The sequence below is a fragment of the Miscanthus floridulus genome, chromosome 18, assembly GCF_019320115.1.
Source record: "Miscanthus floridulus cultivar M001 chromosome 18, ASM1932011v1, whole genome shotgun sequence".
NCBI classification, from domain to species: Eukaryota; Viridiplantae; Streptophyta; class Magnoliopsida; order Poales; family Poaceae; genus Miscanthus; species Miscanthus floridulus.
The window spans coordinates 102,661,097-102,686,299 of NC_089597.1; the positions used below are offsets into that span (position 1 = coordinate 102,661,097).

A 25,203-nucleotide genomic window follows, 5' to 3' on the forward strand; every position below is an offset into this window, starting at 1 on the left:
TTCTAGGACATAGACTGCCCTCACAGACCCACACAAGTCTTTTCTGCGCACTTTGTCCTCACTCATGCGCACCCGGGAAGGACTTCTCGGTCGGTCACCCATCCTAAAATTGCTCTAGACCAAGCACGCTTAATCTCAGAGTTCTTTAGAGATGGGCTTCCGGAAAAGAAGTTGCAACTTATTGGTATAAGTATCCTATTAATCCTGTTAAGCCCTGGGCCGGGATGTTACAGGACCCTCCATGGTCCATCTTTTGCTATGAAGGTTTTGAGTGGCTAGAAGAATTCTTGTGCATAGGATGATTGTGTCGCCCATTCTAGCACCTTGTCGAGCAAGAGGATTAGCTGCTGCGGCTAGAAGAAGTCTTGTGACGTGCCTGCACCTTCTCACCATGCTCGCAGTGCTGTTCTAGTGTTTGCAAGGGCTAGAATGTGTAGACACTTTTCCCTTGTTCGTTCCATCAAATGCCTATCGGGAGAACCGCAAGCTTCTTTCCAGTGGCTTCCCCAGTCACCCAGAAACCTATGGGTATCTGCTAGTCAGGCGGCCTTTCCTTTTCTTTGGCATAATCTTATTAATGGGCCGATGTGACTTGGTTCATGATGATCCTCGGCCTTATGGGGATCCGGACATCCTTCAATCCAAAAGAAGCCTTGGTGGGTTGACCTTTGGTCCATGTAAATTCTTTGTATCCATTCCACGATGCTTCGTAACTTGGGGGACTGATAAGTTCGAATCTGTTACCTTTCCGTTATCTGTCCCCTAAATTCCTATTGTGTCGATCAATTTCTGTCTCTAACTTCGCATCCTCAATATAGTCCCTATTTTGTTGTAAGCTTGAGATCATGGAAATCAGCAAGAGGTCTGCTGAGGGCGCTCTTGATGAATCTGTAACATCGCACCAGCGCCTTCATCGTTGAGAGGGTGCAGCCCATGATGCACCCACCACCTCAGTTCATAGGGCCGACATCGTTTGTCTTCTAGGGTCTTCCTTGTCAACAGCTTCTCGCCAGCTTCCTTGCTACCTAGGGCGGCGGATCGGCAATGATGACCTGCTCACCACCATTGATAGCCACGGCCAGAGTCTTGTCGAATGTCTTTTTCTTGTAGAATCAACACTGACCATGACTTGATGCTGATCGTCCCCCTTGGTTGATTCAGTGTATGATAAATTGGCCAAAGTCGAGGCCAGAATCATGGGTGAAATATCATAACCTTTGTTTCCTTTCAACTTCACCTTCAGGATTCTGATCATCTCCCTTTTGAACTTTTTAGATTTGTCCGCTCAATGGGAGAGCCTTCAACTAGCTGTGGAGTACGCAACAGGATTTGTCAATGCCAGAGGTGCTGTCCCAATAGTTCGCCTATATGACATCTCAAATCGTGTCAGAGAGGTCGCTCTTCATGGCATCCGTCATGGTGCTGCCACGGCGTTGGCTACCGCACAGGCCCATTCTGGCCACATTCTTCGGCTTCCTCCTCACGGTTTTTCGGATGCGGTGCACCCTGGGGATCACGAGCGTTTGACTAAAGATTTCCTTAGCGCCACTGACTCCGTGGCCTTCAACACCCTGGCCGATGATATAGTAGGCAAAGTGTCTTCCAGCCCATAACTTGTAATAGGTGGTATTTAGCAAACAATTTCTTCGTCTTGAGTGATTTCTCCTTTGTTTTATCCCCCACATTACACGCATCACTTTGTCGACATAATCAATACGCACTGTACCGGCTTTCACCCCTTTAGGCGTACTTTCTAGTTAGCAATGATACCCCTCCGGTATTGGCTACTAAAACTGACGACCGAGCAAATCGGTTGTTTAGTATCAATCCAAATGTTAGGGTAATATTCCTTCAAATATTTCCCATTTGATTGCTCTGCCGAATTGTCTTTCTCTTCTCAGTATCTACAAGTATCGCTAGGCGCATAACATTTGATCTGATAAGGTTCTTCCTAGTTGGCTAACCTTCCGCTGAACCTACTGTTCCCTGACTTGATCGGTGACTTTATTTTCCAGACTAAGTCTTCTTCAGAAAATTGCTTGATCTTGACCTTTTAATCGTAATACCTTGCAATCCTTAGTTTATTGGTTTTAGCTTTTTTTTAAGAGCATGCAGCCAAAGGCACCTCAAGTATTTAAAGTCATCCATCACAAAATTCTGGTAGACTTTGGCTTGATAAATCATTTTGCAACGTAGCACGCCTTGATCCAGTTTGAACTTCCCAAAGAAAGACTGCATTGTATTTATGCACAAGTCCATAAGGCGGTCACATTAGCCCCTCTGCTCTTGGTCATCAAGGACAACCTATTCTCAGCCTTCCCCAGAGTCTTGTCTCCCTTTTACATTTTTGAAGATCTGGTCCTAAAGGTGAAACAGGTTTAGAGGAGTTTGTTTGATCGCAAAACCCCTTTGGCCAAGGGGCATCCGAATAGGCGGGAGGTTTAAAAAATCGCTACAGTCGAGTGATCACCTCCGCTTCGGCTAAAAAGCCGATTCTTTGGCAAAATAACCGATTCCAGACTCCTGATCTCAATCCCACTTAGGTCTGAAAACACGACTTTTGTCAAGAGAGCCCGCCGATCTCCTATCCTCAGTCATGTAGCATTGTATTTCGATATTTGTGGAGTGGCGTTTCGCCTTCTATTAATTATAGTTGCCTTTTGCGCGTCTCGAGGCATCCACCTATTCGCTTCATGTCTTCAAATACCAACCGATGGCTTCGGCTTCAAATGCCTCTTTATCTGCAACTGTTCCTTTGCTTTCTTCCGTCTGCCAAAACATTGCAGCGGTTCCATTTCTCTTTTCTGCAGATTCAATCATTCTTCATGGCCGACGAAGGTAATCGAGGTAAGCGCGTGGCAGAGGAGATCCTAGCAGAAGGCATGCCGATGAACCAGCGTATCCGACGCATAAGGTAAGATTGGCAACCCCTGTTCATGATGATGATCTGTTCCGACTTGCCTATAAGCTCATTGTGAATGACAGCCTTCACCCTTTTCCTAGGACTGACAATCCTGCCAACGCTGCATCTTCTACGCCGGCTTCATCGTCGGGTTCTTCCAACTCGTATGACGGTGATGATGCCCGACGCTTCTTTCGAGAATGGAGGGCGGTCGAGGACCGCTATTCCGAGGCAATTCGGAACAATGACCAACTAGAGATTCGTTTGGGAGTCCTTTTGGCTACTCTTAATGCAGCGGAGGAGGAGACCAACACCGTTCAAGCGTGGCTGGCGGAGTTTGACGCCGTGGTAGCAGGTAAAATGAGCCCCATGAATGTTTCCATTCTGTTTTCTATTGCTTTTGTCTTGATATTCTTTTGCAATCGCCAGCCCAATCAGTACAACTGGAGTCTCTTCAATTAGCGGCGAACGCAGCCGTGGATGCCATCAATGCCAGGGGTTCCCTTATTGACGCTCGTCTCCAAGACATCCTGGTCCATGTCCAGGAGATTGCCCTTTATGGCATTTTTCATGGTGCGTCGGTGGCGCTAGCTGCGGCGTAGGTCCAAACCGGGCATGATCCCCAAACCATGGAATTTGGCTTCTCGACCGACGATGGCCCTGAGGGACATAAAGATCTGATAGAAGATTTCACTACAGTGGCAGAGGCCATCATGGACATCACACTCGCCCAGGATGTGGTGAACAAAGTCTTTGACTAGTTTGTATTTAGGATAAGCCGATGAATGAAGACTCCTGTTCCTTTATGATTGTGCTTCAGTGTGACATCCTTGCATATGACTGTTTTTGCTTTTTATTTTTGCTCTGTAGGCGATACATATCATATCGGCTTTTACTATCTTTGAAGATTCTTACTTTTTGAACTAGAGGCGATACCCTCCTGGTACCGGCTATTGGAGCCGAGAACTAATCAGCTATCAAATTCAGATGTCGGAATAACATCTCTTCATGCATTTTTCATTCCAAAGATCAAACGATCGATCAATCTGAGTTAGGCATCCTATTAAGCGAAATATAACTTCTCTTAAGAAATCCATTAACTCTGAATCGCACTCACACTTTAATTCAGCATTCACATACGTCGGCCTAAACCCATTTCCAAGACTCAATGTTTATTTTCCCTTAACTCAATGGCCGACGCGAAGCCACGATTACTGATTAAAACAAACTTTTAGAGCCGATTGCTTGAACTGGCGGTTGGCCTTCATTATTAATCCTGATGAAGCCTCCTTCCCATGTTTTGCTAGAAAGGCATTCGAAGTCTCCTAATCCCTTCCCAAAACACCGGATCGGCTATTGCGATGCTCATCGACTCATCAGCACGAACCACCTCGACATCATCCCCATGCCATTGAATCAAACATTGATGCATGGTTGATGGCATGCAATAGTTTGCGTGAATCCAGTCACGACCGAGGAGTAAACTGTATGAGCCTTTTCCATCAATCACAAAGAACGTGGTGAGCAGAGTTTTACTCCCGATTGTTAACTCGACGTTTATTGCCCCCCGGGTCTTAGATGTATTCCCTCCGAAGTCTCTAAGCATCATGTCGGTCTCAAGCAAATCTCCTGGTCCCTTGCCAAGCTTACGAAAAGTAGTGTAAGGCATAAGATTGACAGAAGCACCTCCGTCCACTAACATTTTGTTCATCGGCTTCCCATCAACAAAACCTTTCATGTATAAAGCCTTCAAGTGCCAATGTTTGACTTGCTTATCAAATATCGCTTGGTGTGTAACCATCAACTTGGTAACCATCTCTTCATACTCTGATTCATAGAAGTCTGAGTAAACTTCCTGATCCACCGAAGCTCTGAATTCTGGTGGCAACAGAAAAGCCAATTGGATATTAACCGATGGTTGTTTCTTATCAGCTATTTGCTTGGTACGCCACACTTGAGTTTTACCGGATGGCTGAGCCTGTTCCATCTCCTTATTCCTTAGGCGTTGCATTCTTCTCTTCTGGCTCCTTGTTAAACCTCCAGGGCACCATTGGCCTTCCTGCCAAACATGTTCCCTCTGATTATTTCCTTCTTCATGATCAGCCCAGTCTTGGTCAACAACTCTTTTTCCTAGCCGATCATGAATACTTTTATTTTTTAAGCGCCGATCCATGTTATTATGATGATATGCATTATGGGCATAGATAGACTGGTGGTTGATTTGAGATTGCCTAAACTCCCAATATTGATTACTGCATTCTGGACAGTCATGTCTGGTAGGCAATTTCAAACCTTCATTCCAGCAGTATCTGAAGAAAGGACAATTCCAGTGCGATTCTGCTTGCTTCTTTTCATACCTTTCTTCTTCTAGTTGATGCTAGTATTCATGATCCTCTAACCATTGCTGATGATCTTTTCCCTTCTGCTGCCGCCACTTATTCAACAGGATCCGAGATGTGACTCGTGGCCTCGTCGCTCCATCCTTTGATGTTCCCCCTGCTCGTATCGGCTCTTCTGCTGATCACGATGTTTTTGAACCTCTCTATATTCATCAGCCAATATTTGCATCTTGGGATCAACTGTTGCATCTTTTCTTGATCTGGCCGATGTTAGGACCTTAGTTTTTCCTTTGAATATCCCAACATCAACCATATTTTGATCTCTTGGGAAAGGATTATCATCAACTTTCATGTTCTGAGGCGTATCCAACTTGAGTCTCCCTTGCTGAATAGCCCTCTGTATATGCTGCCAGAAAATTCTACACTCATTAGTGGAATGAGAAGTAGCATTATGGAACTTGCAGAACTTCTTATTCTTCAACTGTTCATGGGGCAACATAACATGATTGTTCGGCAATTTGATCTGGCCCTTCTCAAGTAAAAAGTCAAAGAGCTTGTCCGATTTTGTGACATCAAAGTCATAGCTCTCCTCGACTCCTCTTCCCCAATAATTTGGCACCATTACTGTCTTCTTGCTCCAATTCCATTCAGCTACAGCAACCTCCTTTTCTTCATCTTCATAGCCGTCATCTGCTGAGTATGGATCATAAGCTTCGGCTATGGTGGTATTCTTCTGGAATCGAGTGTCTCTACGCATACTCTAGAATTGGCTGTTGAGTGCTGCTACTCGTTGAGCCAATTGACCCAAGTTGTCAAATTCTTGTCCTAGCAGCTTTTCCTTCCACATTGGCAACATTCCTTGGACAGCTAAAGCAGCTAGCTAATTATTGGCCAAACTTAATGAGAAGCACAAATTCCTAGTCTCTCAGAATCTCTAAAGAAATTCAGTGCCCGATTCATTAGTCCTCTGTCTCATGGTCGTCAGATCAGTGATCTTCTTTTCTCCAATCCTAGTGTAAAAATATGTATGAAACTTCTTTAGGCCAGCCCAATTGGTAATGGAGTTGACTGGTAGTGACGAGAACCAAGTGAAGGCTGGCCCTGATAAGGATAAGGAGAAGAAACAAACACGATGGGCATCCTCAACTGATGCTTCACCCAATTGTGTAAGATACCGACTGACATGTTCTATTATACTTGTACTGTCTTGACCAGTGAACTTGGCGAACTCTGGGAGCCTATAATTTCTAGGAAGAGCGACCAAATCATACCATTCTGGATATGAACGTTTGTATGAAAAGGTTAGCCCCTTTGGCTTCAAACTGAACTGATTCTTCATCATCTCGGTCACCTTCAGCAGCAACTCATCAGCTTGTGGATTTGGATTTCTCGATACTTGCTGACCCATCTGTGGATTGAAATCTCACGTGCCTTGATATCCTGGATTTGGCATCATGTGGAGAGTGTTATAATCCGTGCCATAGTGATAGCCTTGTGGAATCTCAATCTGTTGGGTTCTTTGCTGGCTTGCTGCTTGAAGTCTCTGATTATAGACATAAGGATCTATATCTCTACGGATCTTTTGAATTGATGGTGCTATTTTTTGAGCCGATGATGGTATGTGGCCTGATGTGCCGAAATTGATCATCTAGTTCTGACTTTGCCCTGTCGGCTGTTGTATATGTTGTATTGACGGTCCAGGATTGTACTGTACCTGATTCATAGCAGTGCCTAGAGTTTGTTCAGATGAACCTTGAAGTGTCTGGACATCACCATTACCAGCTGGTACTACTTCTTGATGGCTAGTACCGACTTGATTAGTCCCTTGAGTCAACGGATCTGGAATGTTGTAACAAGTTGATCCAACCTGACCAACTAGAATCCCATGAATCACCTCTTTCATGGCGTTGTGAAATGCGTCAACAAAAGCTTCATTGCGGCTTGATATGGCATCATGAATAGATTTGTCTGTGGCTTCTTTAAAGAAACGCCTGTCTTTAGCTTCAACTGTATCTGTCTGCCCATGTAGTAGAACTCTTGGTAGTGGAAATTTCTGAATAATTGTGCTATCACGTGTTTTGGTGTAGGACAACAAACACTTCTTCTAAAATTCTTCTGTAGCCTTGCCAATGGTATCCTTATCCTCATCGGGTAGGTCTTCATAGTGTACCATAAGGATGTTTTCATTGTTGTGAGCCGCCATGACGATTGTGGGGTCCCACTAGGCGTGCCAGAAACGTGTGTCGACATGGAATTTTCACCTCTGTGCCGAGGACACACGCAGCAAGCCGGATGGGTCCGCTCGATGGAGCAGATCTGCCTGGCTTCAGCGCAAGGGTGGTCGATCTTGTGCAATCCTCCCGAGACATGCCAGTCAATTTGACCCTACAATTGACAAGGAGAGAAAGCTTATCAGTAATTAAGGGCGAAACATGCCGATGTTGCTAGACAGTCCCAAATGTGTGGCTCTGAGAGCCGATATGAGAGGAAATCGACTAAATAGCCGATCCTAGCATGTTCACAAGAATGAATCGATTAAAGCTCATGGGGTTGTATAAGAAGGATCGGTTATCATTCAGGATAAATATTATTTAAGCAAATAATAATCAATGGCAATAAGATATCAATGATGATTGGTTTATACTAAGCCAATTATTACAAGTAACCGAACTCCTTTTATTTAAAGAAACAACTCAACACCTCTTAACCATTTAATAAAGGTAAATCTAATGAACATGTTAGATCTCTTCTATCGCCATGACTAGTGGGGCATGAGACAGAATCATGCAGGCCGTCGAAACAACAATAGACTCGACAACCCTAACTCATTACTAATATTAGTGGGGCATGAGGCAGAATCATGTAGGCCATAATACCATAACAAGATCATGGGGCTAACGCATCTTTCAACTTATCTCTACTTCAATGATCTCGTAATGTGAACTATTCGTGAAAGCATTCGATATCGGCTAAATAGCCGATTCAGGCATAGCGCACAGTTAAGGTCATGCCTTCTCAGGAACAGGTCTACTAACTAATGATCCCCACTCCACGGTGCCAACAGTGGGGTGAGAGGCAGAATCCCACAGGCCATGATGATGAGCCATGGAACGGTTTTCATTAACTAATAGATCTACTCAAGATCGGACATGCCTTAACCGCACGCTATGCACGATTAAGATTGACGCAAAATAGCCGATAAAAAACATAACTCATCACTTAAGATGTAGATTAGATTAGTTTTAGATTAGCAAACGATGAGTTAAACAAGATATAAGGCCGATCCAGATCAATCTCAATCGGGCAGAGTGATATTGCTGTAATTAGATAAACAATGAAAGAAATAAGCAATATCGGTAACTTAATGAATCTACCAAAGACTGCCATACTAAGGTTGACCCGATAACTTGACCTGATCTAATTCAAGCAGTGGGGTGTGAGGCAGAATCACATAGGCCATACTTGAATTAGACAAGAATCGATAACTAGCCTATACCAGAGTCGCAGTGGGGGTCGACCGGATCGATGCAACCATACGAACAGAGGTATAAACCATGACGGTACTTACAGACAAGCAGTGGAGGTCGACCAGATCGATGTAGCCGTACTCACTGAAGAACTCACCGAGATCTACTCTACTCCTACTCCTAAGGGGTGGCCGGAGCCAAAAAAAAGTAATTGACTTTGTATTTGATTGATTGTTGTCTTTACAATAGCTGGGGTTTGGTATTTATACACGGAGTCTAAACATGAACCTTACTCGAGTACGACTCAATACAATCTTTGGTATAATGAAAATATTCCTAATTTAAGATAACTTGGACTCTAATCTTTCCCTTTTTGTAGAGTCTAGTATGTCTCGTCCCAGCGCAGATCGTAGCCTTTGTCGTCATCTGCTGGCGCTATCTAAAGAAAGCTGACTCTAGTGCATCCGTATCAACTAGTTCTGATCTCCACGTAGCTGATTCCTTGATGATGACATGATTTTCGGGAGCTTCCAAACCCCTGTAACTCTTCTTCCAAATTATGGTGTAAACACAGGGCCATGCGCTACAATGCATAGATGGAACGTCGACGCTAGTTTGACGTTGAGCATGGAGCACCCGGTGCCGCCCGACCACCACCTGCCCCTAGTGCCCCCAGACTTCGTCCCTTCACAGCAAGACTCTGAGCTGTTCGGTGGCCCACATGCTTCAAGATCTTTGGGGTGGACACCTATGATGGCAAGGCCAACCCCGCATAGTGGTTAATGCTCTATCAAATCACCGTGAGGGCCACAGGCAGAAGATAAGATGTGATGGCAAATTATCTACCCGTCATGCTTAACTAATCTGTGAACAACTGGCTTGTTAGCCTATGGGAGGACTCTATCTGATCTTGGGACGACCTCAAGAAGGTTTTCACTAAGAACTACATGGCCACCTGCGAGCAGCCAGGGATGAAGTATGACATGGAAAAGCTTCATCAGACCTTCAGGGAGCTCCTGCGTAGCTTCATCAGGCACTTCTCAAAGACAAGGAACCCCATCCCCAACATCAGTGATAGCGAAGCCATTGCCACATTCACCAAGGGGCTCCTCTACTACGAGCAGCTCCATGGAAAATTATACCACAAGAGGCCTACAACCATTGGTGAGCTGGCACAGACAACAAACGGCTACACAGACGCCGAGGAAGCTGAACGGGCCACCCATTCCGATCGCCCCCAGTGCCATCATGATGACCATCATGAAGAAAGATGCTACGACAACCACAACTGCTACCACAACGAGAGCGACCGCTGCCCTAATGATCGCAAGCACCGACATGATGATCGCCCGGAGAGCTCCAGAGGCAGACAGAACCGCCACCGTAGGCCTAACAATTCAGTCAACATCATCAACGCTCCTCACGCTAAGCGCACCTATGACGCCGACTACGCCAAGATCCTAGATGGTCCATGCCCTATCTACAAAGGCGCCAAGCACACCAGACGTGTCAGATTGGACTTGATAGAGTAAGAAGATAAATAAATACACCAAATAATAGTACAAGCGGCATTCGTTTCTTCGCTACATGTCTCGTGCTCAGGGATGGTCCAGACCACTACCGTGCTTGGGGACTGCTCCGACCACTACCATGCTCGGGGACTGCTCCGACCACTACCGTGCTCGAGGACTGCTGCGACCGCTACCGTGCTCGGGGACTGTTACGAAGAATGCTCGACGATTGCTCTCCTCGGCTACATGTGATTCATACTCACATACAGTTGAGAGACATTTATTTAGACCTTGCTACAAGACTTATATTTCATCTTCCAGCAAGCTCAGGGACTATATCGGTACGATGCACCTACCGGTGCATCTCGTATTGATTGTACGACGATTGGATTCTTAACTCCAGTAGAAATTCTTTTTAGACCCTGGCACCATGTGCCTGCGTCACCTACTACCAGGCTCGGGGACTAAGTGGGCACACTTCACCTTGTGGTGAATGTGTTTATTTAATCGACCCCTATGCTTTGACTGATTGTCAGGATTACTATCGTGCTCGGGAACTGTCCTGACCACTGCTCGGAGACCGCTCTCCTCGGCTACATGTGATTTGTACTCACATACAGTTGAGAGACATTTATTTAGACCTTGCTACAAGGCTTATACTTTGCCTTCTAGCAAGCTCGGGGACTACATCGGTACGATGCACTAGCTAGTGCATCTCGTATGGCTTATATTATGATTGGATTTTTGACTTGACTGGGAATTCTTTTTAGACCCTGTCACCACGTGCCTACGTCACCTACTACCAGGCTCGGGGACTAAGTGGGCACACTTCACCTTACGGTGAATGTGTTTGTTTTTCGACCCCCTACGCCTCTGGTGATCAAGGACGCTATGCTTCAAGACGCACTTACATTTCTTTTCAGAAATACAAGTGGGCACACTTCCCAGGACAGAAATCTTTTTTTCTTTTTTCTTAAGAGCACCATACATTCTTCAGACAACCTACTTCTCTGGTGACAACGGTGGTCAGAGATGTCAAGAACTCAAGCCTCACTGTTCGGAGAAGGTTAAAATGGCATGTCGCAGCATAATACATGGTGCTCGGGGACTAGCTGTGGGGGTATTAACCCCTATACCCTTACGGCTAGGCTTGGGCTGGCCCAGATCAGAGGGTCCGGTCCACCAAAAGACGACGCGCGGCCCAACCAACCTGTTCGGAGTCCCGCGTAAGGAGTCAAGACAGATTTGGCGATCAAGCAAGATCCTGGTTGGTTAGAATAGGAATCCTTATCCGGCCACCTATGGCAATTGTAACTGGCTAGGATTAGTTTCCAGATCTATAACCCTGCCCCCCGGACTATATAAGGCGGGCAGGGGACCCCTCTAAAAAACATCTCTCATTGACATACAGCAATATAATCAGACGCAGGACGTAGGTATTACGCCTTCTTGGTGGCCGAACCTGGATAAAACCTCATGTATGTCTTGCATCATCGTCTTGTTTGTGGCTTGCGCATCTGTCTGCCGACAATCTACTACCTTGGGCATACCCCTGGGTAGACTGTCGACCATATTTCGTCGACAGGGACGGACGGTGAGCCCGCAAGAAAATAATGACCAAAACTAATCTTAAAGTAGAAACTACTACCTCAATTTAGGTCTTGGTCTAAACATGTATGTATGAAAGATTAAGCATAAAGTTTCATATGCTAAATGAATAACATAAGTACTTTGCTCTAATTTCATAACATAACTATATTGATAGGATAAGAACAAGAACATATGGGAGCTCTTCTTATTATTCATACCAAGTCTTGCCCTTAGAGGTTCAAGCTCTCCAATGAAGCTTACCTTGCTCCAAACACTACTAAAATAAAGAGATACAAGTGGAGGGAGAGAGGCTTAAATGTGGTGTGTGTTTGGAGGAGAGCACCACCCATCTATTTATACATGAGAGAGGTCGGTTTCGACGCTAGTAAACTAGGAAACCACTGGAAACCACCTATGCATGCCGCCATGCAACCTCCAGAGAGAGGTGGGGCCGAGCCGGGCTGGGGGCGGTGTCCAGGCCTGCTCCGCTTGCCACCGCCTTGCTCTGGTGGGTTGCTGGCTGGGCCTGGGTTGCTTCCTTGGTGGTGCTCGGCCTAGATTGAGCATGTAGGTGGGCTTTCTCCTTTTATTCCTTTGCTTTGCGCTTTGTTTGATGGTGTATTTGACTATAATTCCCTTGTATTCAAGTATGACTCCTGCAAAACATGTTTTCTCCAACACAAGTGAAAATATGTCAATAGTAAAGGTATATGTGTCAAAAGATTGTTTATTTCTTCCTTTTTGGACTATAATTGGCGGTCGAATTTCGTCGATAAGGACCACCAACAAGATCCCCCAAGCTTACCCCTTGCTCATCCCGAGCAAGAGCTAAGACATTGGTTGTTGATCAGGAGTTGCTTCAATGCCGATTACATTTCAAAAGTGTCATGCATATAACAAAGTTTTCTTCCTTGAGTTGAATGAATTGGCATTCTATCCACCCTTTATTATCTCATTACCTGCGGGTTTTTTAGCCTTCTCCATGTCTTAGGCTGTTGCAAGATAGAATGGTTCACAGAATTGCTTATCATTCATTCCTTGATCACCTTTCTTTCCAGAGGTTTTGAAAGCTTTGCAAAGAATTTAAGTTCCCCAAGTGATTCACTCGGTCGCTCAGATGTGTGTGATCCTCACCAAAGGCTTTTTATGTTCGCCTTTGTTTTTATCCTACCAACTAAATGGCTTATGTGGATCTTTGGGTAGGTATAAAAGAAGGCGTACTTGCGTCACATAATATTGCTAAGTCAAAAACCGGACCTCAAGGAGATGCAAGTCATACACTTTGATCAAGATGTGCAAGTGTGTGGAATTTTTATAATCTTCCTAATGCTACAATACTTTTTTGTACTCCTTTGATCATGACTCTTTCTCTTTTTGGAGAGATGCCTTTTATTTGAAAGTATGGGCTATCTTATTTCTTTCTTTTTCTTCCCTTTTCTTCATGCTCTTTTGGCATGCATTTTTTTCCTCTCATGCCTTTTGGCATGTATATATAAATTTAAAATTTTTTATTAGCATAGCCCATACTTTAGAGAGAGAGAGAGAGACTCATGATAAATGAATGGGGTAATTATTTGGTGGGCGAAAAACATGTTCTTGCGTAACTCTAAGTGTAAGAGTTAGCAGTTTTATTTGTGGGTGTACGTGTGCCTTGATCATGGGTGCATGAAAAGGATCTTCAACAAGGGTCACAATAATTTGACAAATCTCAACATGATAACAAGCATCATATGACTAAGGTTTTGTATTTGTAGAACATGTCATATGGCTTTGGTAGGAAGTATAAATCACTATGGAACTTTTAATTTTAGCTTTTTGAAAATAAAACTCCAGATGTCAAGTCTTTCTTAGAACAAAGTTATAGCAAATTCTATTTGCACCATACATACCCCGCAACAACTTAGACTAGATTAAGCATTTGCAACCCACAAGTTTCAAGTTTTTAGGATGAGACATTTTTAGCCAATAAACTCAAATCTTGGGGAATGCTATAAACTAGGCACAATCAAAATATAAGACAGAGCAACTATTCATCATTTCAACAAATGAGAAACTAAACATTCTTACTACACATTTGTGGAGTGGAGTAAAATTTATTGTTATTATTATTATTATTTATTTTATTTATTTTATTATTATTTTTAAAATCCAGGTTCACCAAACAAGTTTTCATTCTTGTCGTCATCTCAAAGACTTACCCTCATGAAGTTGATAAATTCCTATAAGGGTTAGTCCATAAAATCAACCAAAATATATACTAGCAGTTTTGATTCAATGATCAAACTAGACACCATGTCTAATATGATCAAGGTAGGTTAATTAATCTAAGCACCATGCTTTAATTAAAAAGCCTATAAGAGCATGATTATTACATCCAAATTTCAAACTAAGCACCATGCTTGATTTAAAAGATGTATAACCAATACTCCCAAACCAAAACATGCCGGCATAGAGAGAGGAAGCATTAAAGGATAAACAAGAATCATCCAACAGAGGTGAAAACATTGAATGGTATAAGAGAACCATTTTTTTTTATTATTGTTATTATTATTTTTATTTCTCTCTTTTTTTATGCAAGGTAACGGAAAATGATGAGAGTGCAAGATACACGTTACCTTGTAGGGGTCCTTCCCCAAGCTAGCTCAAGGCCTATGGTTTAGGGTTGTACCCATGTGTTTTTTCGGCTTTCCCTGCATGGTTAGGATATGGTAGATCACGAGTGGACTTTCCATCCCTCGTGATTACCGCATTGATATTTTCAAATGAAATCTCGGGGTGCCCCGGGATCTTTTCAAAATCATATGCAGGAATTGAAGCGGCAAATTGAGCTAGCTGGGTTTCAAAATTTTTAATAAGGCTTAATTGATTTTCGAAGGAAAAGGTTAAGCCTTCTAAATTTGAATTAATGTTTTCAAATATTTCATCGTTAGAGGCAAGTTTCTTTGTCAAGTTTTCATTTATTTGAGCTTGTCATAACATGAGATCTATCAAGGAAGGTTTATAAGCAAAGTTACCTTCCTAATACGGTGGGTGCGACTGATTCCACCATGGACCTCCTTGTGGACAAAACCCATTGTTGTCGTAGGTGTTGTCCTCACGGGTCTCAGGGCAATCGTTCCCTGAATGTCCACTTTCACCACAGACCTCGCATGTCATATGCAAGTCCATGGCCTTGACGGTGCTGTACATTGCCTCCTTCTCATGGGCACGCTCGTCAAGCCTTTTTATCAGGAGGTCCATTTTTGCAGCAAGCATATCCGTCTCCTTCATGGTATGCATGCCTTTTTTTGTTCATCTTGGAGCCTCTCATCACCCCACCATTGACTGGACACCATTTTCTTAATTAGAGCCGTAGCTCCATTGATGGTGAGTGAGAGGAAGGTTCCTCAAGTAGTGGCATTGATGTGATCTTTTGATATGGGTGTTAACCCATCGTAGAAGTTCTGGAGCACGAGCCAATTCTCCATCCTGTGATGCGAGCAGGCAAGGGTGTATTCTTGTAGCCTCTCCCACACCTCGAGGATGGATTCCATTGCATTCTGCTAGAAACTTGGAATCCTCCCCCGTAGGGTATTGGTTTTGCCCATGGGGAAGAATTTCGTGAGAAACGCCATGGAGCATTTTGCCCACATTTCGATAGCTTCCTGGTCCATGTAGAACCACTATTTTGCCCTCCCTAGGAGGGAGAGCGGGAACAAGCGGAGTGTGATTATCTTTTGTGCGACACCCTCCATGACGACGGTGTCGCACAGCTCCAGGAAGTGTTGGAGATGTGCGTTGGCATCCTCACTAGGCAATCCACAGAATAGATTTGCCTGAACCATTGTGATTAGGCTAGTATTGAACTCAAAGTTCGCATCGCCCATGTTGATAATGGGCCCAACGGGCATGTTGGCAACAATGGGGATGGAGTACTCGTGCAGTGTCTTGTTAGCCATGGTGTTCGGTACGAATGGTGCTTTGGATGACAGGTTTGATTGCCGGCGGAGTAGCGGAAGGAGGATTCTCATGAGGTTGGGCCTTCTTCAGGAATGACTCTGGATTCTTGGTGAAGTTCGTCGGCAAGTCGAAACTGTCTTATACTATCCTATTTTCATCCACAATAGGAGAAAATAAGCAAAGTTATCCTATTATGGGCAATGGCTACTACACATGCATATCATCATTAACATGTCCTAATATATTCTTTTGACTAGTGCCTTTCTCGACAACGGTGCTAGAAATGCTTGTTGGCATTTCTTAACGTAATTACCAAGTATGGAGGTTTTAAGTCCATCCCTGACAATGGTGCTAGAAATGCTTATTGGCATTTCTTAGCACAATTACTAGGATTGGTGTTTCCTAGCAATGGTACCAGAAAATGCCTTGACGATATTTCTAAACACATGCAGAAATCTTCCGCAAGCGCACAGATATATCGTTGTAGCATTTCATCCGGAAGTATTTGGGTATCGTTCATTTATATTTTCCCAAAGGAAGGCATAGTGTAAAAGTCTCTAGTAGGGACATGGTCAAGATAACATGACTGTATAATAGACCAAAGTTTATAACAGGGGTAAGCCAGGATAAATATTGGATAGTGTGACACACACACTCAAGCCAATCTCAAGGCTAAAGATAAAATAAAGAATAAAGAATAAAAGAATAAACCTAGACTGGAGCAAGCTTATCTTATATAGCTATGCTAAGTAGATACTCATACAAATACATGAGTTTCTAAGGTTGGAGATTTTAAGTTAAGATATCTTTGGTCACTATAAACTTACTTCGGGCACCGACTTATACTTGGTCTGCCAAGTACCTTCGGCTTCCAGCTCTATGCCGAACCCGAACCTAGGGGATTACAAGGGACAGACAGGGCTATCACCACCTGTCGTCTACCCCTCAACCATGGGGAATGAGGCAAACAAAGGTAACTTCTAACATAGACACCACGTCTACGCTATCAATTACTACTCTAGCGGTGGCTAGGAACGTCTGTGTTTATCAGGAGTCCTCTTACTAGAGCATCCACCTCAGGGACGGACGATGAACCCACAAGAAAATAATGATCAAAACTAATGTTAAAGTAGAACCTACTACCTCAATTTTGGTCTTGGTCTAAACATGTATGTATGAAAGATTAAGAATAAAGTTTCATATGCTAAATGAATAACATAAGTACTTTGCTCTAATTTCATAACATAACTATATTGATAGGATAAGAACAAGAACATAAGGGAGCTCTTCTTATTATTCATACCAAGTCTTGCCCTTAGAGGTTCAAGCTCTCCAATGAAGTTTCCTTGCTCCAAACACTACTAAAATAAAGAGATACAAGTGGAGGGAGAGAGGCTCAAATATGGTGTGTGTTTGGAGGAGAGCACCACCCATCTATTTATACATGAGAGAGATTGGTTTCGGCGCTAGTAAATTAGGAAACCAACAAAAACCGCCTATGCATTCCGCCATGCAACCGTCGGAGAGAGGTGGGGCCGAGCCAGGCTGGGGGTGGTGCGGCCGCACCCTGGCCTACTCTGCTTGCCACCTCCTTGCTCCGGTGGGCAGCTGGCTGGGCCTGGGTTGCTTCCTTGGTGGTGCTCGGCCCAGATTTGGCATGTAGGTGGGCTTTCTACTTTTATTCCTTTGCTTTGCGCTTTGTTTGATGGTGTATTTGACTATAATTCCCTTATATTCAAGTATGTCTCGTGCAAAAACTGTTTTCTCCAATACAAGTGGAACTATGTCAATAGTTAAGGTATATGTGTCAAAAGATTGTTTATTTCTCCCTTTTTGGACTATAATTGGTGGTCGAATTTGGTCGATAAGGACCGCCAACACTCATCAGCCTATCCTACAGCTACAGATAAGCCCCCCTGACCACTCGGGACCCAGTCCCTCCCTTGATTTTGAGACAAAAAAATGGTGGAATAGATCAAAATGGTGATGGATCCCAAGGTACGATTCGCAAAGATTGATGAAAATGGCAACATGTAAGATGGAATTGGGACCCAGATTGCAAAGGCTGATGCCATAGTAGGCAATCAGTTCCTAGAAAAAGGGATGAATTAGAACACCAAATCCACGGAAGAAGTAATCTTTGAACACGACCAAATCATCGGTGCAGGTGTAGGGAAGCCCTCATCGACCGTCGGGCGCCACTCCACCGTCACCCTATCAGGTAGCACACCGTGCACCACTAGGCTATTCAGCGCCGCCTTAGTGCTGATGGACCGCACCCATTCATCATCCTGATAGACCCCGCAGGACGTCTTCTTCGAACTCCCACGGTTTCTCTTTGGTGCCATCGAACAGATCTGGGAGCGGATGTTGCTTGGTGTCTAGATCTGCCCTAGCGGTGGAGTGGTTGCAGATTGGGAGACATGTGCATGTGTGCGAGCGTAAGGTGGAAGATGATGTGATGGTGAAATGGTGGGGAGTGTGAGCTGGGGCTGCAGCGCCTTTATAACGGTTCCACCCCAACTCTTCGGCTTCTAGGGTTTTTGGGAAACCACGCCCGCCGTACCGTTTTCACTCCTGAAACCTCCGCCCGCTATCCAAGGCTGTTAACTAGGCCTAGTGGATCCACAACTAAAGCCACGTTGCATGTGGGCTGCCAAACGGACTTAAGTGCTAATCACTATTTTGCTTATTTTCATGAGAATTTTGGAGCAAGATTTTTTCTTCAGATCTGCTATAAGATTTCTTCACAATCTTCTAGCAGGCTCGGGAACTATGTGTGTACATGTCATCTGGCAATGACTGTACTTTTATCTACATTGCTTCCTCTTAGTTGAGCTGGGGACTGGTTTCTAGCTAAGCTAGGGACTAGGTTGGCACCTACAGACTACTGTTTTTGACCCTGGCACCATGTGAATATTTCACCTACTGTCAGGCTCGGGGACTAAGTGGGCACACTTCACCTTACGGTGAGTGTGCTTATTTCTAGAACCTAGTCCTCTTCGAAATGACTAAGTCATGGATGGTCATCATCACTGCTCTTTGTTTGGCTCTAAGAGTCAATTCTGCCTCAGGCATGGATGCTAAGCATATGTCTTCACCCTCGAGGCACTAAGTTCCTCCTCGCTGACTAAGTCAGGGATGCTAAGCGTCCAACTTTGTCACCCAGAACCTAAGTGGGCACACTTAACCTAAGGTGAATGTTTCAAAAATTTTTTACTTGAGCTCCTTACATCCTCCCAACAAACCTCAACTTCGAGCAAGTCCTAGTATGTCTCTCAGTTAAACTGCTTGGACACCGGTTTCGACTGCTCGAACACCAGCTCTGACTGCTCGGATGCTTCTTTCAGCAGCTCAGCTCCTATTTAAACTGGTTGGAAGCGTGCTCCTGGTGATCAGTAGCAAATTGGATAGCTCAGACAAGCTCAAGACGGTGTTGCTCAGCGGATACAAGACACTCAGGGACTAGCTGTGGGGGTATGACCCCCAATACTCATAGGGTTGTATATGGGCCGAGCCACCAAGGGAGGCCTAGCCCACAAGACTACACCATGTCAAGCACGGCACAGGTCAGCGTGCCCCGCAAGGCTACGTGAAGATCCTTGGCGATCAAGGATGATCTAATCAGATATGCTAAGATGCTATATTCCTTGTAAATAGATATCTTGTAACCGATCAGGATTAGATTCAATCGTCCTGTAACCCTACCACCCGAGCTATATAAGGCGAGTAGGGACCCCCTCGTTTTGATCCCATCTCATAATACAATCCACCGAAGACACATGATGTAGGGTATTACGTCAAGCTGACGGCCTGAACCTGCCTAATCGTTGTCTCTTGCATTCTGTGTCACCATCTAGTTCCTATCACGCGCACCTCCACCGATTCATCTACTACCGTGGACATACCCCTCGGTAGACTGCCGGCCGTATTTCGTCGACACATACCGAACAACTCGATCGGTTACACACTTAAGTTTCCAACACATAGCTGAAAGATCATTGACCATAAAATATATTCTTAGACAAGAAAATACTATTATCACTAACTCTCTATTTAACTACTGCCTTCAGTCTAGGTTACATCTCATTTCACTCTTTTACTCATCGGATTACACACAGCTCATCCTGGAGAACACCTGTTCTAAGGTCTACTAACTATTGCACTCATCGGAGCTAGTCTCGGAAGAATGTCTTGCTACCTGCAAAACAACTTAACGGCTGCACTGTGAGTACATTACGTACTTGCATGACTTAATTCCAACACATAGATATTTGGTGGATGCAAAGAATATTATTAGGTATTTGTATATTTGGAAGAGTACATGGTGTTTCTTAAATGACATGCTCATGGTTCATTCTAGGATATTAACATTAGCCAGGTATGATATTCAAAAGAGTGATTAACACATATAAGCAGCAACATCATCATGTTCCATCATTACTCTACCATGGGTATAGAAAGTAGGAACAACTATAAGGGTCCGTCCTGAGGGACTTCAGGCTTTCAATCTTAGTAGAGGTGTACAACTGTACCCACACAAAAAACGGGACTAACCACCATACATCAGGTCCGGTAGTAAGAGTTGCCTCATGTCCTCCAACCTTTTCCTAATCTAGCCTGAGTATCCTATGAAAGGTTCGATTGGTGCCTAGTCAATGTCCCGGAGATTCCCGATCGGCGCAACCCCCTTGCTAGTTTCACGGATAAACCGGTCATAATTAGCTACTTAGCTTGTCGACCCCATCCATGATATGTGGTCTGTACGAGTGGTTACTCGGACTCACGTATCCCAATAAATGGTCCTTAACTGCTCCACGAGCTACGTCACTTGAGATCTCACACTCACAATGACCTACCCCTCGCATGAGCGAAGTTACCAAAGTGGTATCCAAGTTTATAACCTTAAGTGAAGTGAATCCTATCCAGATTAGGAAAGTAAATCAAGTTGTAGCCCTCATTGTTTTTAGTGATTAATTATCTAAGTGTAGCATCCTACATGCGCGAGAATGAGTTCAATTCTCATGCTCGACTTCTATCGTTGCTAAGAAACTAAGCAATAAGCAATTAAGCGTTTCCAATCCCATTGTCTAGATGAGAGGCTTCTACTAGATTAATGGGTGACTCAAAGTGTGAGGTGATCAAGATTAGTAACCAAAACTACATGTAATGCACAACTCATAATGAAACTCGATAAGTATCCAAAATAGGATTCATAGTAGTGGAGTGCCTGCCTGATTGTGCTACCATTCTAACTCATCGAAGCTGATGATGACAATCTATACACGTTCCTTACTTGAGACGATTCCTGAAAAGATCAAGAGAGATCTGATTGGAGAGATACGCTGACACTTGGAATGACAAGAAAAGATATGAATAGATAGGAATAGATTATCAATTGGAACTTGGGAAAAGGCATCTAACTATGGCTCCACTGTTACGCTATTTGCTATAGGATACAAACTAGTATTGTTGACCTCTTGGGTAAGCTTTCTAAACAATCTCACACTTTCTGTAGTCTGGCGGACACTCCGTCCTGAATGACAAAAACTCTGCTGTGATGGGTGCCGAGGTGGGTTGACCCTGGGTTAGCTCTGTTCAGGCTGATGGACCTTCCGTGGAATGGGTGCTCCAGTAAGCTCAGGGCTTAGTCATTTCTAGAGTTTGCTGCCAACATCAGATTGTCCGACCGGCTGGCGGACACTCAGGTAGGAACTAGGTACTCTTGGGTTACTGGGTGACTATTCTTTATAATTCAACGAACACTTTGATGAATTGTTAGACACTATGCTATTCCCACTTAGCAAGTGTATGGGTGTTCCTGTAGGGAAGTTTACTAAATTGGGAAGATTTATCGGACGCTCTGCCGCACTTGGCGGACACTCTACGAGTCGAGCGACAGAACCTATGCTCTAGGTTTTGGGTTGGTTGGATTCCTAATTTGGGATAGTAGACATCTATGCATGTGCACCAAACTCCTAAGATGACTATAGGGATATGCTAGGCTAGAGCTAGATAGGGTTTGGGTTTTGGCTAACTAGTGCATCTAGTGATTTGGGTTCTATCTCTTTCCATGAACCACTTGAGAATAAGACTTGAGATGGAGCAAAAAGGAACTTAACTCCAAGGTTGATAATCATGAGAGGCTAGGACCCATGATAAGAGATTGAGCACACCTTTCTTTCCATCCTTGAAGAGAGATATCAACATCCTTGCAAGAATCCATAGAAATGCATGAGAATGACATTGAGAGGGATTTCTTGGGATTGGTCATGCATAGGGCCTTGATCTTACCTTTGTGATGAGTGAGATGTCACCACCCTCCATGATCCATACATGCATGAAAGCTTGAGATTAGGGTTTGAGAGAAATTTCCAACTAATTGAGATGAGAGCTCATGAGCTAACCATGACTATGAGATAATGATAAGTTGAGCTTGATGAGGTGATGATCTTGGATTGCATGTCTTCACTCCACCTTCCACCTTCATCTCCAATATCCATTTTCTCTCTCTAGTTCTTCCTTGTTCTTGCTCCTTTAGAGAGAGAGGAAGGTGAGAAATGGGAGAATGGGTTGAGTTGGGAATTGCTTGAGCTGATGATCCCATCTTCCATTTCGTGCATGTGATAGGTGGGGTCTAGGGTTGAGTGGAGGACAACTCACTCCCCACTCACTGCATGCAGTTTAGGTATTGACGGATGGTCCGTTATGACATCGGACCATCCGGTATTCTCTGTTGGGTGAGAGATGGATCCAAACACTTAGGATTTGGCATTGGGGCCAATCATCTTTATTCCAAAGGTCAATAACCTGACCTCTAACTAATGTTCTTATGGCGATAGGGTGACGCGTGGTGACCCACCCCCTTCGAGATGCCTAGGCGAATAAGGCGTGCGGCGAGGCGACGCCATACACATAGCCTAACCTACAATAGGGTAGCACAAACATACAATGATGCATACCTTTTTGCTACCAATTCTAGAGCACATGTACCATTGATCCTCCTCTTTCCAGTTGCCCTTGTTGGCTTGTTCCAAGTAGCATGCATTCCCTTGCAGGTTTCAACATGTGATGAATGTAATAATGTAACAGAAATACTTTGTAATCATCAATGAAATGAAATGAGGATCAAACATTCAAGTGAAATACCTTTTGATGATCTAAAATCTCTTTTCTTTTCCCAAGCAGTAAGCTGCAAATGCAATAAGAAATTCAGCAACACTAGGACACAAGCCCAAAATAATAGCAGTCCACACTCCACAATCACATTACAGTTTACAAACATTCCACAAACATAAACTAGAGTCTTAACAGAATAACAACCACATTAAACTATAGTCTTAACAAAATAATAGCCACAAACATAAACTAGAGTCTTAACACAAACATTCCAACTAAGCAATCAACTCCTAATACCCATCATCAAACTCATCATGGACATTTGTAGCATCCACGTTCTCTCCATCACCATTGGTGCCACTTGGAGCATCCTCACAACCGCTCATATCCGCATCATCATGTGAATCATGGTCATCTTCCTCTTCTTCATTGGCTGAACCTGAGTCTTCAACCAGCCCTGAAGGTGCATTTCTTGCACGCTTGTTGTTGGTTTTCCTTTTAAGATTGCGGCCTCGCAGCGAGCTTGAGGCACCAAGAGCTTCATCAACAAGTTCCCATGTAAGACCATTCTCATTCTCAGCAACCTCACATCCACGCACACCTTGAGGATGAACACAGCAGCAGTCAGCCCACTCATTGTCCCAATCAAATTGATCAATGACCAAAGGGTCAAAACTTTTTCCTTTTTTCTCATGCCTTATTTGAAACCTAGTCTTCATCTTCCGATTGTAGGAAACAAAGACAATGGCATTCAACCTCTTATGCAGCAACCTGTTCCTTTTCTTTGTATGGATCTACAAAAAAAGAATGGGAAAACAGCAAACAAAGAGTAATTATCTGGCTGAAATTGTGAATAGCAAAGAAAATAAGTAAATAAGACGAGATGGCATATGGCAATACTCACAAACTCAAATGTGCTCCAGTTTCTTTCGTAGCCTGATGATGAAGCGTAAAGACTCACAATGCATCTAGCAAACCTTTGAAGCTCAATAGCACGACCACCATACGAGCGCCACCAATCCACTAGATTGCCAAATTCAAACATATATTAGAAATTAGGAATAAAATAGACTTGCTGGAATTAAATTGGAAAATGTAAACAACAGTACCGTACAACACTCACAAGGGCTTAGTTTCTTAAGGTTTTGCTTGGCCATTTTGTTTGATAATGCATCTCCCCTAAGGGCTTCATAGTCCAAGGACTGAGCATCAATCTTGTCTCTAAGTTCTTCATCCTCCACCATTCTTGCAAGCACATCATGAAAAGAACCTCTTAGCTGCCCAACAACTGCATCTTCATTATCCCATATAAGAGGATGTAATTTTCCTGGATTCAAGTACAGTGCAGCCCCATACAAAGGATGGTTCATTTGTTTCACCCAACGTTTATCAATGATTTCCAAGATTTTCTTTAGCAGGAGCTTCTTGCTATCAACAGCAAAGCTTAGCTTTATCTTCTCTTTTGCATGACTCATTAGTGCTGCGACCTCCGTATTGCAGGCTTTTCATCACCATCAACCACCCTAAGAACAATAAGGAGTGGAGCTAAAGCTCTAAGGCAATCTTCAACTGAATTCCAAAACTCAACAGAGAAGACAATGGAATGCACATTATCACCAGTATTAGTTTTTCCAATTTGTTTTTAGACCATTCTTCACTATGAAATAAAGCCTTCAGAGCATCCTTGTGCTTGTGCAAACTTTTCAAAGTGAGAAAAGAAGTGTCAAATCAAGTTGCTGCAGGTCTCACAAGATCAGCCCCACATGTCTTCTCTCTCATTAAACTAAGAATCCTCTCATGCCTATAGATGAAAGTTGTGATACGTCTTGCTCGTGCAATGGTCTTCTTGAATGCCTGCAATTTCCCTATTTCTTCCGGCATTAGGTCCAAATAGTGTGCAGCAGCCTATTTATATCGTGAATAAATACCTGAGGGGAGATATGCATATACCTGAGGGGCTGAGGGCGTCGTAGAGGAGCAGACAGTAGAGCAGAGGAGGCGCAGAGGAGCAGAGCAGAGGAGGACTTCCTCCTCGATGGATTCTAGGCAGCAGGCGGACTCCAGGTGCCGGTGGGCGGACTCCAAGTGCCGGCGGACTCCAGGTGCCGGCGGACTCTAGGTGCCGGGCTGCCGGCGGACGGACTCCAGGTGCCGCCCTCTTCTCTTCCCCTTCTCTCCTCTCTTTCCTCCTCTCTCTCTCAATTGGCGCGCTGCAGGGATGGGGCGTGCCCGCACGAGGGGTACAGGCGCGCGCGCATCTCCTTTCCCGCGCCTCTCCCATCCCGCGCACGCGCATCGGGTCGCGCCCTTTTTTCCCACGCGGACGCCGCGAGGCG

The 25,203-nt window shown here is 44.1% G+C and overlaps 1 protein-coding gene and 1 non-coding gene across 2 annotated transcripts; one reads left to right on the forward strand and one right to left on the reverse strand.

Moving 5' to 3' along the window:
• Positions 1-15,274: 15,274 nt before the first annotated feature.
• Positions 15,275-15,381, forward strand: LOC136524954 (small nucleolar RNA R71). Its single transcript, XR_010776299.1, has one exon. It is a non-coding gene; the product is annotated as a small nucleolar RNA R71 (small nucleolar RNA).
• A 7,776-nt stretch (positions 15,382-23,157) lies between these two features.
• Positions 23,158-24,342, reverse strand: LOC136524287 (uncharacterized). Its single transcript, XM_066517714.1, has 3 exons — positions 23,991-24,342; positions 23,772-23,890; positions 23,158-23,661 (listed from the first exon to the last, which is right to left on the reverse strand). The coding sequence occupies exons 1-3, from the start codon at positions 24,340-24,342 to the stop codon at positions 23,158-23,160; spliced, it is 975 nt and encodes a 324-aa protein (XP_066373811.1).
• Between the last annotated feature and the right edge of the window lie 861 nt (positions 24,343-25,203).